The 13413-nt window shown below is 43.0% G+C and overlaps 3 protein-coding genes across 3 annotated transcripts; 2 read left to right on the top strand and 1 right to left on the bottom strand.

The window, feature by feature from the left end:
• The first annotated feature begins 418 nt into the window (after positions 1 to 418).
• LOC120424199 (RCC1-like G exchanging factor-like protein) lies at positions 419 to 2102 on the top strand. The gene is made up of 3 exons (XM_039588257.2): positions 419 to 612; positions 682 to 1434; positions 1498 to 2102. Exons 1-3 carry the CDS (start codon positions 510 to 512, stop codon positions 1998 to 2000), a joined length of 1359 nt encoding a protein of 452 aa, XP_039444191.1. The 5' UTR covers positions 419 to 509; the 3' UTR covers positions 2001 to 2102.
• Positions 2103 to 6225: 4123 nt separating this feature from the next.
• On the top strand, positions 6226 to 9791 carry LOC120424177 (sterol regulatory element-binding protein 2-like). Its single transcript, XM_039588231.2, has one exon. The coding sequence runs from the start codon at positions 6420 to 6422 to the stop codon at positions 9597 to 9599; it is 3180 nt and encodes a 1059-aa protein (XP_039444165.1). The 5' UTR covers positions 6226 to 6419; the 3' UTR covers positions 9600 to 9791.
• A 992-nt stretch (positions 9792 to 10783) lies between these two features.
• On the bottom strand, positions 10784 to 12347 carry LOC120424185 (venom serine carboxypeptidase). The gene has a single exon (XM_039588242.2). The coding sequence runs from the start codon at positions 12219 to 12221 to the stop codon at positions 10785 to 10787; it is 1437 nt and encodes a 478-aa protein (XP_039444176.1). The 5' UTR covers positions 12222 to 12347; the 3' UTR covers position 10784.
• Positions 12348 to 13413: the final 1066 nt, after the last annotated feature.

A 13413-nucleotide genomic window follows, 5' to 3' on the forward strand; every position in this document is an offset into this window, starting at 1 on the left:
TGTTTGGGCTTGTTTGAAAATGTTTTTAATTTTTATGAAATTACAATGTACAGCACCGCAAAAAAATTATTTTTCGCAAAAAAATAAAATTTTCGTCAATACTTAGATATTTCGGAAACTAATGATGGCAAAACTACTGGACAGGTGTATAATGCATTTTAAAACACTTTTTTCATTAAAATGTTGGAACCATGGCTCGTAATTTCAATTTTTATACTTTTTTTATTTTTTTGCCACCCCCCCCACCCCCCCTCGACTTTGGTCAGAGTCGAGGGACATAAACTTCAAAAAATATTTGCAACGGCCTAAATATTATTAAAAAAAAAACGTTGTATATCAACTTTGCCAATTTTTTTTTTGCGTAGTTTATGGACCCCCTGAAATTTGAATTGTTTTGATATTAATTCGTAAATAAAAGAACGTGCAAAAGTTACGACTTTAAAATGCTGCTCCAAAAGTTTGAATAAATTCGTATTTTTTAAGTGAAAACTAGTTAAAAACCCATCAAAATGAACCACATTCGGTCACTCGCCCTAGGAACCGGCCTCGTCCGTCATTACACATCCGCCGCACGCCGAAGTGTCCTCCGCCAGGATCGCACCAAAATTCCAAGTAAGTTCTGGAAGAACCTTCCGCAGCTTAAGATGTTCCTGACCACTTTTGGTTTCCTCCTATTTGCAGCCCACCAGTATCCGATTGCCCGACCCTCGGACGCTCGGGTGTACGTGTGGGGTCTCGCGGCAACCGGTGCCCTCGGAGTGCAAACCTCGGTCAAGAAGCAAGCCCAGGTGCACACGGACGTGGTCCAACATCCGAGCCGGTTGAGCTTCGCCGAGAATCGGGAGTGTTTGGACGTGGCCGCCGGGTACGGGTTCTCGAGCTTTGCGACGGCCTGTCGTGGGGGTAAGAGTTTGTGGGGCACCGGGATTAATACGGACGCGCAGATTGGGTTCCACAAGTTGGGCGGACAGCAGCGGAAACCGTTCGAACTGTTGATCTACCCGGCACCGGTGGATTTGGCCTCGGTCGCGGGGAATAACAGTAAGGTGCAGATTGTGCGGGTTGCGGCCGGGCGGGCACATCAGCTGGCGTTGGGTGAGGACGGGACGGTCTATGCGCTGGGGAACAATTCGTATGGGCAGTGCGGTCGGGAGATAATTAAGGACGAGGACTACTTCAATCAAGCGACGATCCATCGGATAAAGGATCTGGGAGGTACGGACGATCCGGTGAAGGAGGTCGATTGCGGTCAGGATCACAGCTTCTTTTTGACGCGCTCGGGACGGTTGTTCTCGTGCGGGTGGAGTGACGACGGTCAAACGGGACAGGGCCAGTTCGGATTGGTCAGCACGCCGGGACTCGTCGAGGGAGACCTCAAGAATGAAGTGGTGACCAAAGTTACTGGGTCTTCGGACACGGTACTAGCCCTAAATGGTAGGCTCACGAGTCATTCTAAAAATTCAAAATTTAACCATTTTCTCTCAACTCCCCGCACAGATCGCGGCGAAGTGTTCGGCTGGGGCAACACCGAGTACGGCCAACTCCTCCCAGACGGCGACGAAACGCCCCAAATCAACTCCCCCCGTCATCTGACCTTCCTCCAGGGCTGCGGCCGCATCGTAGACATCGCCGCCGGTGGTTCCTACTGCCTGGCGCTCAACGAAGCCGGTGACGTGTTTGCCTGGGGTTACGGCATCCTGGGCTTCGGACCGGAAGTGGTCCACCAGCCGCGACCTCGCCTCATCCCGGCCACCCTCTTCGGCAGGAACGACTTCAACCCTGCTTCGCGTGTGCGGGCGATTTACTGCGGCCTCACCCACAGCGGAGCGATAACGGACGGGGATGATTTGTACATGTGGGGCCACAATCGGCACGGGTGTCTCGGGTTTGGCGACCGGAAGGATCAGTTCTTTCCGCTGAAGGTGGCCGTCAGTGCGCGCGTGATGAAGATTAGCTGCGGCGTGGATCATACGCTGGCGCTGTGTCGAGCGTTTGTCTAGTAAGGATTGGTGTGAGGTGAGTTTGTGGCTTTGAAAGGCTTTGAAGTGTGTACAATAATTACAAGTACTAATAGTGATAAATTAAATAATTTAATACCAAAATTCAATAAGGCAAACAAATTATTTAATATCACATTTTCTTGAAAAACTTGATTTAATTCGAAAATCTCAGAATGCAAAAAAAAACTGTTGTCATATAAAACTTAGAAATTACTGATACCTCTTAAACTATTAAAATTCTAGCCATGTTTTGATGTTTGAAATGACCTGAATTTTCGATTTCTAACTGAACTGATTTTTTATTTTTCAAAAAAAAAAACACAGTTCGACAGTCCAAATTTGAACATAACAAAATTAAAATGCGGAAATTCTAAATTTCTTAGTTTCTTAAATTTAATGTTCCAAAATTCGGAAATTTTGAAATTCCCTGGTTCTAAAATATAAAGGTTTTTTTCAACGAATTCCTCAATTCTCTGGAAAATACTTAAATTATAAAGCTTCAACATCTTATGTTCTTGAATTCAAAAAATAACATTTCCTAAATTCCTCGATTGAAATAACAGGTTCTGTAGTCCTAATCTCATAATATTCCTCAATTGGGTACTAAAGCCCTATGTCCTTGCCTATGTCAATTTTTATGTACAACGTTAAAAAACACGATCAAAAACCATTTCTGATTCCTTTTTTTCATTTTAATGCAAAAAAAAAAATGACAAGACAACATTTTTTCGATGGATCAACTATGGTCCCCTTGGAACGAGCTGTCAAGTAGGAACTTTTCTGTCAAGAAGGACCGCGAGGTTAATTTTTCCAAATTGATTTAAAAATCTATTTTAAACTCTTTGTGGTCGTACAAAGGGTCGTTATAATCAGAAAAATAAGCTTTATCGCTGTAAACAGTAATATCAGCAATCTAAGCTTCATTTTAGGACCCAATTCTAGAATACATCTAAACTAAAATAATGGATCAATTGGGTCCTAAAATTAAGCTTAGATTGATCATATTATTGTTTACAACGATAACACTTATTTTTCTGAGTGCAACGACCCTTTGCTCAAAAAAAAAGAGTTTAAAATGGATTTTTAAATCAATTTTGAAAAATTAACCTTGCGTTCCTTCTTGACAGAAAAGTTCCTATTTGACAGCAATTTCCAAGGGGACCATAATTGATCCATCGATAAAATGTTGTCTTGTCAACTTTTTTTTTTGCAATAAAATAACAAAAAGTGATCAGAAATGGTTTTTCAGCGTGTTTTTTACCGTTGTATATTCAAATTTATATAGGGCTTTAGGACCCTATTAACTGTCTTTTTTATCTGTCGAGCGATTAGTTTTTTTCGGCTAGCCAATTAGAAGAAGAAAAAGTCGAGGCATTTTTTTTATTGTTTATTTCAACAGGTTTTTTTACGAAATGAGCCTTTTTTAATTTAAATTTTTGTATTTCGACGGTAACATTTCAAAAGGCATCATGTACATTTTGACACTTTCTGGGTTATTGCATATTCTGAAAGTACTCCTAATAAGCTACCTCTCCACCAAAAATGAGCAAAAGTTACTTCAGTAAAGTCTGTTTAATAATGATTTAAAAAAAAGTAACATAAACAAAATCTATGCCATCAACAGTCCCTGTTTATATAGCCCTGTCAACCTGTCAAACAAAAGACTACATGAACCTCGTGACGAAAAAAAAGCTACATGAACAAAGCGCCATGTACATTTGGCGAAGAAAAACGAATCATAACAAAGCGTCCCCCTCAATGACAGCAGGGTGATATAGACGTTGGTGATTTCAAAAGAAGTTATGTTTGTTTTTCTCAAATAAAATTACGGAAATAATGTTTTATTGAATTTGGATGACCAAGTATCAATAAAAGCAACGTTTTTCATCGTTTGTTATCATTAGAACATCTTATTTTGCTTTTATATTAAAATGGGAATTGAAAATGGATGTTCAACATTCAAATGCGTTTTTCTCGAAACGCATAGTTTGTACATGATGCTTTTTGAAAAGTTGGCATCGATTTGTCAATCTGGCCGAAACGATTAAGGTGCTTTTGTTTTTAAAATATTAAAAAAGAGAACATGAAACTTCTGAAAATTCCAGAAAGAACAAAAAAGCAGGATATGATTTTTGAAAAAAATGTGATTTACAATGTAAAACTAAAAAATTAAAATGCTGTAAAATTTTCTAAAAAAAAAAAATACAAAAAAATCAGCCCAGAATTTGAAAATGTAAAAACACGTGTTTTTTGGCCATTTCACAAAGTTGATTATGATTTCAAAATATTTTGTTATTCAAAAGATCAACAAATTTAATTTTCACAATTAAAAATCGGATCTAAAATTGAGGAGCACTGAGAAAATCATGTTTTGTTATACAGTCCAGACCTAGGTCCAGACTCGATTATCCGAAGGCCTTGGCATAATTTCACTTCGGATAATCGAATCATGAAAAACAATTTTGTTTTCGTTGTCTTATTTTTGATTGTTGAGCTTGAGCCTAAACTAGTCTAAAGTGATTTAATAGGCAATCAACCATTCAAATTTGACTAAAATGGGGTCGTAGAACTCGAACTTGATGTTGTAATTGTAATTTATTTGGTGGTGTTAAAAGTAAAAAAAATAAAAGTCCCCTACAAACCTTCGGATAATCGATATATATATCTCGATATATATCTCGAGTTTTTTTTTAAAGGTCCTATACACAAAATTTTCACTTTTTGCTTTTTGGGTGTTTTTGAATACCCCTGACTCAAGGCGAATCTAAAGAATACCCAAAAAGCAAAAATTTAAAATTTTGTTTATAGGACCTTTTTAAAAAAAAAAACTGTAGATATTATTTTTGATTTTTTTTTTTGAAATGGTCCAAAAACCAAATTTTCAGTTTTTGCTTTTTAGGTGTTTTTAAATACCTCTGACTCAAGGCGGTTTCAAAAACACCCAAAAAGCAAAAATTGAAAATTTGGTTTATAGGACCTTTCAAAATAAACTCTAGATATTATTTCTGGAGTTTTTTTTTGAAGAGGTCCAATAAACCAAATTTTTAGTTTTTATTTTTTGGGTGTTTTTAAATACCCCTGACTCAAGGCGGTTTCAAAAACACCCAAAAAGCAAAAATTGAAAATTTGGTTTATAGGACCTTTCAAAATAAACTCTAGATATTATTTCTGGAGTTTTTTTTTTGAAGAGGTCCAATAAACCAAATTTTTAGTTTTTATTTTTTGGGTGTTTTTAAATACCCCTGACTCAAGGCGGTTTCAAAAACACCCAAAAAGCAAAAACTGTAAATTTGGTTTATTGGACCTTTTCAAAAAAAAAATCCAGATTTGTAAAAGTAAAAATTGGAATTTAAAATTTGGCATGCTTTAGATTTACACGTTAAAAAAAGTTAAATTAAACGTAACAAATCGCCGAAACTTTTTTTTTAAGCTGTTGCTGACTGTTTCAAATTGAGCGTGTGTGGTTGTTTTCCCTTTTTGACAGCTTGTCGTTCGTGCCGATGAAAGGAAAAATCCAGGGCCCCGGCGCCTGACTTTAGAATTTTGAAAAAAAAATTGATTTTACAATGTAAAACTAAAAAAATAAAATATTGTCAATTTTTCTAATTTTGTCAATTTTTCTAATTTTTAAAATTTTCACGTGTTTTTTGGCCCTTTCACAAAGTTGAGTATAATTTCAAAATATTTTGTTATTCAAACGATCAACAAATTTAATTTTCACAATAAAAAATCGGAATACCGAGATCAAAATTGAGGAGCACTGAGAATTTTCCTTTTTTTTATGTTTCAGCCAGAGAAAATTAAAATAGCAACAAACGGATGTCCGAAAACTCAGAGTAACATAACAAAAAATTAAAGTCGGTGTTACAAAATATATATCTTGACTTTTTTTTGATAAGGTCCTATAAACAAATGTAAACATTGAGTGTATCCCTTTCACACCTTATGTCAAAGTCCATCGGAGTAAGCGGGATACACTCAATGTTAACATTTGTTTATAGGACCTTATCAAAAAAAACTCAAGATATTATTTGTAAAAAAAATAGAGTTAAAAATTTTTGGTACTGCTTTATATTTACACGTTAAAAAACGTTATATCTAACTTAACAAATCGCCGAAACTTTTTTTTTTTAGCTGTTGTTGACTGTTTCAAATTGAGCGTGTGTGTTGTTTTCCCTTTTTGACAGCTTGCCGTGCGTGCCGATGAAAGGAAAAATCATACGATACTCCGTTCTGCGCTCTGATTGGTCCGCTCCAATGTTGTGGCCAGCACGCAAAAAGTTTGCCTCCAAGTTTCATCATCTTTGTGGAGCGAGCTCGGAAGTTTTTCTCGAATTTGAGTTGATTTTTGTGCGTTTGGCGAGCTGATTGTTGTGCTGAAAGGTTCATCATTACAAGTGCTACGTGGGAAAAGCAAAGATGGGTAGCGCCGGTGGCGGCTGGAGTGAATTCCCGTCGACCATGGATGTCTTCAAGGAGGACGAGTTGATCAACGATATTGCGGACATGTACCAGCTAAACGAGGAAAAGCTGATGAATATTATGAACGAGGAGTTTCTCAGCCAGTACAGCTGGGAGGGGCAGCAGGCGTCGCCGGATTCGACCACATCTCCGTTCCTGAATTCGCTGAACGACCCGGCGCTGGATATGGAGCAGGAAGATTCCGGACTGCTGAAGAGTGAGCCCCAGCAGCAGCAGCAGTTGGTATCGGTGGATCCGATGATGGTCAATGTACCGACGAGCGTCGTAAAGCAGGAGCCGATCGTGGTCCACCAGCAACCTGTGACCAGCGTTGCGGCTCCGATCATCCTCACCCAGAACCGGGTCGCCAACATCACGACGAATGGATCTACAATCGTTCTGCAGAATGCCCCTCCGGGTTATTCTTACATCAAGACCATCGTGCCGACAACGACGTCGACGACCGTCCCGCAGACCATTCTCCCGAAGACGTCGGCTCCGACTCCGGTTGTGAAAACGACGGTTCCCGTTATGCCGCAGATGTTTACATTCCAAACGGCCGGAAACAACCAGATTCTGCTTCAGGCGAACCCAGCGCAAAACATTCACACCGTGGTAACTGGACCCATTATAACGACCGGACTTCCGCTGGTGATGGAATCTTCTTCAGCATCCGTTGAGAATCCCGGCAAGTTGCAGCTCAATCCACAGCCCAAGGTGAAGGAGGTCAAGCGTTCGGCTCACAACGCCATCGAGCGTCGCTATCGGACCTCAATCAACAGCTGCATCGTTGAGCTGAAGAACATGCTCGTCGGGGTCGATGCCAAATTGAACAAGTCCGCCATTCTTCGCAAGGCTTTGGATCACATACGCCACTTGCAAAAGGAGAACAACAGCCTAAAGCAGGAGAACATGTATCTCAAGGCAAAGATGAACAACCAAAAGTACTCGCTGAAGGATCTGCTCGTCACGAACGTCTCGGAGAGCGAGCTGGGCCAGCTTGGCGGCCCGACCACGCCTCCACGGAGCGACCAATCGTCTATTCCGTCCTCGTCGCCGTCGCACAACTCGGACAACTCGATGCCACCGTCTCCGTTTGGCACGACGTCCTCCGCGGACGAATCTATGCTGGACGATGTCATGGTTCCGAACGTGCACGGAATGTCTGCGCACTCGCGGCTGACGCTCTGCATGTTCATGCTGGCCGTGCTGACGATCAATCCGTTTGGAAGCTTCCTGTCGGCAGGGTCGGATGAACAGATCGATCCGGGCACGAGTCGTCGGATCTTGACCGTGGACGAACCGTTCTTCTCGTGGAGTGGGTTGGCTTCGTCGGTGCTGATCTTCGCGGTAAATGTTGCTGTTTTGGCGTTTGGGTTGATCAAGTTGCTTGTTTACGGTGATCCGATACTTCCGGTTCGTTCGAAGGCATCCACCGATTACTGGAAGCACAAGAAGCAATCCGACTTGGACTTTGAACGTGGAAATGTGGCTGCTTCGCTGAATGAGTCGAAACGGTGTCTTGCAACGTTCGGGATTACAATCCCGGACAGTCGTCTGGAAACGGTCACCACTACCGGATGGCAGTTCATCCGGATGTTCTTGCATCGGATCTACGTGGGTCGCTGGCTCTCCCGCCGCACTGGTGGACTGTTCAAGCCCGATGCCGAGCGACAGGACGCGCTGAACTCGGCGAAAGAATTGGCTCTGCTGTTTCATCGCTTGAATCAGCTGTCGCTCGTGTCCAATCAACCCGATCGCAACGGACTCATGATGTCGCTGTACGCCGTCAACATGGCTGAAACTGCCGCGGCGGTCATTTCCCCGGAGGACACCATCGAGATTTACATCATGGCAGCGCTGCGCGTCAAGAAGAGCTACCCCCGGTTCATGCAGTACTTCTGCCGTTACTATCTGGCCAAGGCAAAGCAGCTGGGCGAAACCATGGAGCAGGGCAAGTTCGGCTGGGCGTTTACGTCGTTTGGTTTCCGCTTCCTCACGAATCACGCCGTTCGGTTCGAGGAACACCCGGAATCGCAGATGTTCACCATGTTGGGCAATCGAGCGGATCCGCTGGAGTACATTCTGCGAGATTACCGCGAGAACCTGCTCCGGAAGTCGATCCAGTGCCTCGTTGGATCGGGACAAATCAACTGGAAGCATGCGCAGCAGCCTCTTGAAGCTAAAGACGCAAAGGAAGAGCAGTCGGACAACGCCAAATCCACGAACTATCCGTACTCCAGCTGCCAGATCAGCAACGTGCTTCACTTTGTCGAGCTACTCAAGGACTGTCTCAGCAAACAAGACCGTCTAGCTCACTGGTGGTCCAGCCTGTTCAGCATTGCCGCTCACTGGTTGCTCGGTGAAGACATGGAAGCTGAACTGCTGTATTCGCACATTGAAAATCTACCGCAAGATTTAATCAACGCCGAAGACACACTCCCGAAAGCCCTCCTCGCCGCTTTCCACGCCAAAAAACAACTCCTAAGCCGGCCACACTACGATTCGATTCGCGTGTTTCAAAAGTGCAACGCCGGAAGTCGCTTCCTCGAGGACAGTCTTACAATGAACATCTGCAAAAGCCCGATCCAGCTGAAACTCCTAGCCCAACTGCTCGCCTGCGACTGGCTGCTGGAAGCACGCACCGCCCTCTGGGAATCGGACAACGAAAAGTTCCAGAGCCAATCCGGCGAGTACATCCCGGTCTCCGGCGCCGTCCTGGCCAAGTTCCAAAAGGACCTCGATTCCCTCCGCACCGTCACCAACGAAATCCCGAACGCCCAGTCGCGCATCTTCCTGTACGAAGCCGTCTGCCGGTTGATGGCCGGAGCCGCCCCGGGTCCAACCCAGCAACTGCTCGGACACAGTCTACGCCAGCGGTACGCGCGCTCTTCGATCATCTGCAGCGGCAAGGACCGGAACGCGGCCCAACAGCAGCTGGTCGGAGGACGCGAACGAGCTGCGGCCCTGTACGTGGCCTGCAAACATCTGCCGGAACCGTGCCTGGCGACGCCGGGCGAGCGGACCAGTATGCTGCGCGAGGCGGCCAAAACGCTCGAGCGGATCGGCGACAAGAAGCGGCTGCAGCAGTGCTACCAGCTGATGCGATCGCTCGGCAGCGGAGCGGGCACGAACTGAGCGGAGTTGCTGCCGAAATTAAATTACTATTTATTGAAGATCAAACTTGCGTTTTCTCACGTTGATTGTAGAGGATTAGAGCTGTAGGCGTTGACTAAATGAACCTTGCTTGATATTTTTCTTTGGCAAGTTATTAGTATTAGGTTATTTTTTAAGCTTGGATATAGAAATAAATGCTTCAAGACTAATAAACTGGAAACTGTTTTAAGACTTCTTTTCTCTACTAACAACACTCCCATTTATTTTTTTTTCTGACGTGACCTTAATAATTAAAAAAAAACAATCTAAAAAAATTTAAATCTGGATTTTACTTTTATTATAAACATTATAATGCTTTTAAAATGAAGAATATTGAAATTTTAAAAGGTCTGAACATATTTTGTTTAAACATTAATTTGATTTTTTGAATAAAAAATCCGAAATTTAAAAAAAATGTTCGTGCACCGAATTTTAATTTTTTTGTATTTTGAAATCTATCCACAGAATCCAGATTATTATTAGAAACAATGCTTAATTTGCTGTAATTACCGGTCTCGGCGTCACGGCTTGGGCACATTCGAAATTTTCACTGAACCGTGACTGTCCGAACATCTTCCCCATGACTGCATTCAACTGATTGCTGTCACCACGCAGCACAACCCAAACAAGAGAGAGAGAGAAAAGAAAAAGAGCATATCTGGAGTTTTTTTTTTTTTTTTTGAAAAGGTCCAATAAACCAAATTTCTAGTTTTTGAGTTTTGGGTGTTTTTGAGACCGCCTTGAGTCAGGGGTATTAAAATCACCCAAAAAGCAAAAACTGAAAATTTGGTTTATTGGACCTTTCAAAAAAAAACTCCAGATGTGGCTTTGCGTCGCGCAGCTGCTTGAGTGTCGAGCACGGCATTCGTTCGTTTCAACTTCGTGTGCGTTCACTGACGCTTCGTAATAACAATCATAACAGGGGCGCAAAAATCTTAGCAACCCATAATGATATCATTCAACGATCGAGTCGAACATCAATTTCAGGATTACAAAAATCGATCATTACATAGGAGTAAAATCAACAGTTATTTTATTTGTACATATTTGTAACGATGTCCTTAAGACTTTTTATCGGGGCAGGGATATTTTCAATCAACGGGGTGCTTTTCTGTAATGTTGTATACAAATACTCTTTTTTTTTACAAAATATTTATTTCAAGCAATTCACTTGGCGAACCCCTTGCCGTGGGTCAACCGCATGATCAGATCCAGCGCCCACTTGGGTTGATCCTTGGGGACCATGTGGCCAGCGTTGCGCACCAGCACCTCCACCAGGTTTCCCGCTTCCTTCGCATATCCCGCGACCTCCCCGTCAACCTTCCAGATGTACCGCGGGGCCTTTTTGTACTGATCGCGACCCGGGAAGTTGAGCGTACGAACGTAGTTGATCGTCAGCGGGTAGGCCACGATAATGTCCAGCTGGCCGTTGTAGATCGCCACCCGATAGCTGGAGAGCAGTTCCTCGAGGTACGGGACAACCGAGTTCATCACGTCCTGCTTGAGGTGTTCTTCGACCTTGTTTTCGCTGTCCAGATCGTGGAATGTGTTGTTGCCGACGTGGATCGCCTGGCGCGTCTCGGGGAGGGTCAGGAACTTGACCATGAACTCATCGCTAGCGTCGGGCTTGGTGTGCAGGTAGTTGAAGTACGTATCGAAGCCGGACACGTTTTTGAACAGCGAACCGCTGGGGAACTGATCGCCGTTGATGAGGGCGTCGAACGCGTCGAAGGCACAGTTGAAGTCCTTCTTGGTGATGCAATCGCGGCCCTTCTTTTCGTACGCGTGGAACTGATCGCGAGCGTTCGAGTCGATCAAGCCGAGCTGGTACAGGTAGTCTCCGTAGACGAGCTGGTGGAACGGATCACAGAGTCCGTTGCCGATCGCCAGTCCGGCCAGGTTGATCTTGACCTTGGCGTTGTCGTTGTTTCGGTGGATCGCGTGCGACACAGCTGGCACGTACTTTCCACCGTACGATTCTCCGGTCACGAAGAACTTGCGACTCTGGAGATCCGGGAACAGCTGGAAGAACTGTACCAGCGCTTCGTGTAGATTCGCGCCGACCTTCTTCTCGTCCGTGCAGTAACCTTCGTCGTGATCGGTGAAGCTGAACCCGGTGCCGACGGGGTTATCGATGTAGATCAGGTGATGATTGAGGTGCCACGAGTACTTCCGAGGATGAATTTTCATCTTGGCGTCGACTGAAAACGGCCCATTCTCGGTGAACAGTCCGTACATGGAGCTAGCACCAGGACCACCCTGCAACCACAAAACCACCGGTGCATCGGCCTGGGCGTCGGCCTTGGCCGGGAAGTACCAGAAGAACAGGTTCGAATTGTACTGTTCGTCAACGGTCAGATATCCCGAATAGCTTGGAATGTCGGCCGGAATGGCGCCATGGTTGACCTTGGCCGCCTGACGACCGGCATCGACGGTGCCATTTTTGATAAATGGCGTCAGAAAGAGCGGCGCGCCAACGTCGGCGTCACCAACGGCTCGTGGAAGCGCCCGATACCGCGGATACGGGTTGATGAACAAGCGGCCGGATACGCCGCTGGCGAGAAGCAGAACTACGCCTAGTAGTCCGCCGATTGCGAGCCGCATCGTTGGGCGGCGCTAATTTGATTAAGTTGCACAAAGTGAACGAACGGAAACGTTGAGAGTCGTTTGAAGACGAGACGGACTTGCTTACGGATCGAGCGATAGATTGAAACTGACGAAGAAAGCGGTAGAACAAGCCGCGAGTCGATGGAGAGTGAAAAGGTCAAGTCAGTATCAGGACTTTTCGTTGTGTGCTGATTCAGCGGTGGCTCGATAGGAAAGTGTATTCGATTTTTGTTTTTTGTTGGGAGACTATTGAAACTCGCCGACGTGCCAAAAGGGCTATGATGTTAATTAGTGGGCTTGACAACGACCTGAATATTGAGTTTGCTTTAGAGATTAGTTTAGTTAAAGTATTTGAAAAAGTTTTTTTTTTTAAAAAGAAGATAAACCAGAAATAATAAAAATCAATTCAGTAAACTTAAAAAAGTTAAAAAAGTTAAGCTATCCGAGTTTTTTTCGTTTAAAAATCATTTTTTTATTTTAAAATTTCTAAATTCTAAAAGGTAATAACAAATTTTAATTTATGTGGTATACTTTACAGATTTTTTTTCTTCTGCGTTTAAAACGGAGCTCATTACATGTGCAAATTGCTGTCAAAAGTTTTTTTTTTAATTCCCAATATCTTTTTGCTATGACCTGTGACATTATCTAGAAAAACTCGCTCTTAAAAATGTTACAAGTTACAAATCATTTTCAAAACTAAAAAAATGCAAAGCTAATTAAAAATAATAATTTCAAAATAAATGTAATTTATTTTAAATTGAAAAAAAAAGATTTCAAATTAAAAAAAAATTTAAATAAAATTTTATTTTTAGAACTTTTTAAAGTTTAAAGTCATTCAAAAAACTACAAAATTTTGCAAATTTCATGATAACACTTCGGGTTAACGTGAAGACTGCCATCATTGTCATGATTTTTCGTTCAAAGATATAAATTTTGCGTCACTTTCCATATTTTGACAAAATTCCTTCAACAAGTTGTTTAGAATAGTGCCCTACACATGCTGATTCCTTTTGGTAACGATTATCCCATTCCTTGTAAAGTTATGGAAATCGTCATTAATCAATGATTGCCAACTAGGACGTCAATGACTGTGCCACAAAGTTAAATTCCTTCAGTGACTTCAAGATGCCAACAACCGGCACATGCTGATTCATTTTGGTGCTGAAATTCGTTAAATTGAATTTAATAC

This window comes from Culex pipiens, chromosome 3, assembly GCF_016801865.2.
Source record: "Culex pipiens pallens isolate TS chromosome 3, TS_CPP_V2, whole genome shotgun sequence".
Classification (NCBI taxonomy): domain Eukaryota; kingdom Metazoa; phylum Arthropoda; class Insecta; order Diptera; family Culicidae; genus Culex; species Culex pipiens.

What these genes read in the sequence shown, in the direction of transcription:
- LOC120424199 (XM_039588257.2), top strand. Translation starts at nt 510, where the DNA reads ATGAACCACATTCGGTCACTCGCCCTAGGAACCGGCCTCGTCCGTCAT. An exon ending in GGATCGCACCAAAATTCCAA is followed by an intron (nt 613 to 681) that starts GTAAGTTCTGGA and finishes TCCTATTTGCAG; the next exon opens with CCCACCAGTATCCGATTGCC. An exon ending in CACGGTACTAGCCCTAAATG is followed by an intron (nt 1,435 to 1,497) that starts GTAGGCTCACGA and finishes CTCCCCGCACAG; the next exon opens with ATCGCGGCGAAGTGTTCGGC.
- LOC120424185 (XM_039588242.2), bottom strand. Translation starts at nt 12,221, where the DNA reads ATGCGGCTCGCAATCGGCGGACTACTAGGCGTAGTTCTGCTTCTCGCC.
- LOC120424177 (XM_039588231.2), top strand. Translation starts at nt 6,420, where the DNA reads ATGGGTAGCGCCGGTGGCGGCTGGAGTGAATTCCCGTCGACCATGGAT.